Source organism: Urocitellus parryii, chromosome 7 (genome assembly GCF_045843805.1).
Source record: "Urocitellus parryii isolate mUroPar1 chromosome 7, mUroPar1.hap1, whole genome shotgun sequence".
In the NCBI taxonomy this organism is placed as follows: domain Eukaryota; kingdom Metazoa; phylum Chordata; class Mammalia; order Rodentia; family Sciuridae; genus Urocitellus; species Urocitellus parryii.
The window spans coordinates 138,467,016-138,471,371 of record NC_135537.1 but is presented as its reverse complement, the minus strand read 5'-3'; the positions used below and the strand labels follow the sequence as shown (position 1 = coordinate 138,471,371).

General features: G+C 47.2%; 1 protein-coding gene across 1 annotated transcript; it reads right to left on the bottom strand.

Moving 5' to 3' along the window:
* Positions 1-2,411: 2,411 nt before the first annotated feature.
* Positions 2,412-4,093, bottom strand: Tlcd2 (TLC domain containing 2). Its single transcript, XM_077801268.1, is given in 8 exon segments — positions 2,412-2,663; positions 2,665-2,815; positions 2,817-2,974; positions 3,492-3,526; positions 3,529-3,710; positions 3,924-3,979; positions 3,981-4,045; positions 4,048-4,093. Coding segments are annotated over 8 exon segments (945 nt in total).
* Positions 4,094-4,356: the final 263 nt, after the last annotated feature.

Here is a 4,356-nt window from a genome sequence, read left to right as displayed (position 1 = left end):
TGTGATTTGGGTTCTTCTCAGCCTCTGTAATAACATCTTTTTCTATATTTCTGCTAAGGCGTCTCTCTTGCTCACTCTCAATCTTTCTTTGCTTCTGCCTTCCCTGTGCCTCCTTCTATCCATCCCTATCTCTGTCATCCTCTTTGTCTTTCCTTTAGCTTCTTAACAAACTTTTTTTTTTTTTTTTTTTTTTTTGGCGAGGGTGGCCCCTTCCCACTGACGAAATTTGATCATATGTGTTTGCTGGGGATTGAACTCAGGAGCACTTGACCACTGGGCCACATCCCCAGCCCTATTTTGTATTTTATTTAGAGACTGTGTCTCACTGAGTTGCCTAGTGCATTGCTTTTTTCTGAGGCTGGCTTTGAACTCCTGATCCTCCTGTCTCAGCCTCCAGAGCTGCTGGGATTATAGGTGTGTACCACCATACCCTGCTTGTTTATCAGTACTTAAAAAAAAAAAAAATCTTGGGGCTGCAATTGTGGCTCAGTGGTAGAACACTCACCTCTCATGTGCAAAGCCCTGAGTTCGATCCTCAGCACCACATTATAAATAAAAAATAAAGGTATTATGTCCAACTACAACTAAAAAAAATAAATTAAAAAAAATCTTGTCTTTTGCTTTTGTTTATGTATCTTCTCTGTGGATGATAGAAAGTATTATTTCTTTCTTCCATTGCTTAGTAAAATAGTAACCCAGGGCTGAGATTATAGCTCAGTGGTAGAGTGCTTGCCTCGCACTCATGAGGTCCTGGGTTCAATCCTCAGCACCACATAAAAATAAATAAATAAAAATAAAAAGGTATTGTATCCACCTACTACTAAAAATTTTTTTAAAAAATAAAATAAAATAATAACCTTAATCTGCTCTATATTTATCATACCTTCTTTTTTTTTTTTTTTGTACTCAGGATTGAACCCAAGGGCATTATACTCCTGAGCCACATCCCCAGTTCTTTTTATTTATTTATTTATTTATTTATATATATTTATTTTTTAGTTGTAGTTGGACAGAATACCTTTATTTTATTTATTTATTTTTATATGGTGCTGAGGATCAAACCCAGGACCTCACACGTGCTAGGCAAGTGCTGTACCAATGAGGCACAACCTCAGCCCCCAGTGTTTTTTGTCTTATATTTTGAGACTGAGTCTGCTAAGTTGCTTAGGGCCTAGCTAAATTGTTGAGGCTGATCTCAAGCTTGCAATCCTCCTGCCTCAGCTCCTGAGTCACTGGGATTATGAGCCTGTTCCACTGCTCTTGGCTCAATGTGGATGTTTTGACTGAGAAAGGAGGTGTCTTGTGTCATAGAAAACATATAGCAGGAATATCAGGGAAGGAAGGAAGGAGAGCTCTCAAATGAGATCCAGAAGAGGTCCAACTATTCTTTTATCCATTTGCAGCCAAGTGGGAACCTCTATCACCTGTTCTGCCCCTGCCCTCATTCTTTCATGAGACCCTGGCCCTGGGAAAGTCCTACAGTAAACACTCAGGATGGTTAATTGAGTTCCATCTATGGCTCTGGGCTTCAGTGCTATCTTAAGACAGACCTAGCCCATCCCCATTCCTCTAAGAATGTACATTTTCTTTGAAAAATCAGAAGATACAAAATAATTAAAAAGGTTGAACATAGTAGGACTAGGTTAAGCACAAACTCAATACCTGTAGTATGGCTTTGAGAACCAAAAGCATCAGCAGTAATTGCAGTGGCCTGAGTTATTCTGTCACTTGGCAACTGTAATACCCATTCCTATTGGCAATAGCATCTCTTGTGCCCCCTTCCCACTGACATAATTTGATCACATAAGGTCTCTCTTTCTTCTGGTCCTACCGTCTTCATACCAGATCTTTCTGATTCTAGTGGGACCTCACTTTCCCTCATCTGTCCCTATGCTAGAGTAAAGAGTTTCTGTTTCTATTGGCAATTTCTTCCAGCTTCATGCCTTTTGCCACCTTGTATTGATAGCTCTGGTTGTTCTCTTCAGTTCTTTTTCTGGAAAGGGTGGTCATCTGATGATGGAATTCAGTGAACAGGAGCCCACATTCCCAGCCAGTCACCAACATCAGCATTTCTTCCTGGATCTTAAAAGGGGGGGGTAGGTAGCTAGGTGTAGTGATACATGCTGTAGTCCCAGTGACTTGGAAGGCTGAGGCAGGAGAATCACAAGTTCAAAGTCACCCTCAGCAACTTAGCAAGGTCCTAAACATTTTAGTGAAATCCTATCTCAAAATAAGAATTAAAAAGGGCTGGGATGGGCTGGGGATATAGCTCAGTTGGTAGAGTGCTTGCCTTGTATGCACAAGGCCCTGGGTTCAATCCCCAGCACCAAAAAGGGGGGGGGGTTGGGAATGTGACTCAGTGGTTAAGCACCCAGTACAAAACAAAAAAGGGGGTACTAGGGGGAGGTTAGTTAGCTGGAAGAGGACCTGAGGTACGGTAGTCCAGTCCTTATCCCCACGGAGAACTGTTCAGTAAAGATCACCATCTCCTTATCCTGGCCCCATCTCCTGTCTAGGGCTGGTAGAGGAGGAGCCTGCCATTTTTTGTAGACTTTTAGGCTGAGAATGGAATTGTCCCTGGTGACAGGCTCAACATCACATGTTCTAGTCCACCTGGTTTTCTTCAACCCAAGGAAGGGTGGGGCCAAGACCACAGTGATGACTGATCTGGATTCCAACACACAGTGTAATACTTGCAGCAACCACAATGACCAGTCCAGTTCCACCAAGGATGACCAGAGCAAGAGGCACCTGACATTGCTGCCAGAGCAACCACAGACTCATCTACCACAGGAATATCAGGTGGAAGAGGGCCACTGGTCACACTGAAGGCTAGGAAGAGGATTTGGTGAGAAAGCAGCAGCAGTTTCTGTAGGTGCAAGCAGGCAGAGTTCAGCTCCAAGAGCAGAGACACCACTAAGAAGCCCATGTAGTAAGGAGACAGAACAATGGTGCTGAGGCAGCACATTATCTGGGAGAGGCATCGCATTATCTGGGAGTGGAAGTCTAGGTCAGAGGACCTTCCATGACCTGCACCCATCATGTCCCAATCTCTCCCTATACAAGGGACTCTAGAGCATTTTGTGAAAGTTCCCCCAAACCTGACCTTTATGCTTTCCCTTGTCATGGGGACTGAACTACCTTGGCTCAGGGGCTGTCTAATCTTGGGGCTTCAGCATCTGTACAGTACCCCCAACTTCCATTCCTGGGCTTTTGTGCCCCATCCCTACACCCTATATCAGAAATCTCCATATTCATAGTTTCTGTGATCAGCTGGACACTTGGAGGGATCCAAGCTTCTTGGGCAGTGTCCAAATTCCAAACTGTGGCCAGCGGTCAATCCCTCCTCCAATTCATCCTAGGATTGGAATGATCAACCCCAGCTAGGGTCAAAGAATTTGTGTGAAGTCAGAGGAAAGAAAGCTAAAGAGAGGTTCAGAACCCAAGTTGGGCAGGTCTCCCTTCTTGTCTGGCCTCTCAAAGTCCTCCCACAAATGGTGACAAAGAAGGTCCTAGGCCTGACCCAGGTCTGGATCCACAGCATGTAAGCTCCATTGGCCAGGAAGTAACCTATGGAGATGGGAGAAGGGGACATGAAATTCCCACTCGAAATTTGCCCTTCACCGGCCCAGTCTTCCTTGCAGATCCACTGACATTGACCCCAGCAGCAGGACTCAGGGCCGGTGGCCATGAATCCAGTTGGTGGTCGTCTGAGAGAAATGGGGGAGCCAAGGCCAGACTATCTGAGACCCCGACCCATTCTCAGATTGGGTACTTCCCTCCCACCCATTCATGTCCCCACTCCAGTCTCAGACTTTGAAGCACTCTCCAATCAGTTCTGAAGGTACACGCCGGGTCTTCTAGCTTCAGCTTTCCCTGCTCATCCTCATTCCAGTGCCTCTCGAATCCCTGGGGCCCCGCACCGGAGCAGCACCCCAATCCCGGTCCCGGTGAGCAGGCTGTGTATCAGCGAGACTACAGATGTACCGCCACTTCCAGCGGTTCTGTGCAGCAGATCCCGGCATGGGCAGCAACTGCAGCCCCCGAAGGCGGCAAAGGAGGCTCCAGTCAGGAGAAATCCCGAAGGCGCCATGGCTCCCTGGGTCAACTAGATCCGGACGGGTTCCTGTGGCCCCTGTGCCCTCCCGCAGGACGCCGCCAAGACACCCCGCGGGATGGGTGGTCTGGCTTCCTGACACGGCCAGGATGCGGGGCTCCCTTGCCGGCCCCGCCCTCCGCATCTGCTATAACTTTCCTCGGCTTGTCCACGCCCCGATTCCTCCGCCTGGCGCTGATTGGAGCAGCCGTGGGGCCACCGCCCTAGGAGCCACGGCAACCGATCGCGTCCTGCATCAG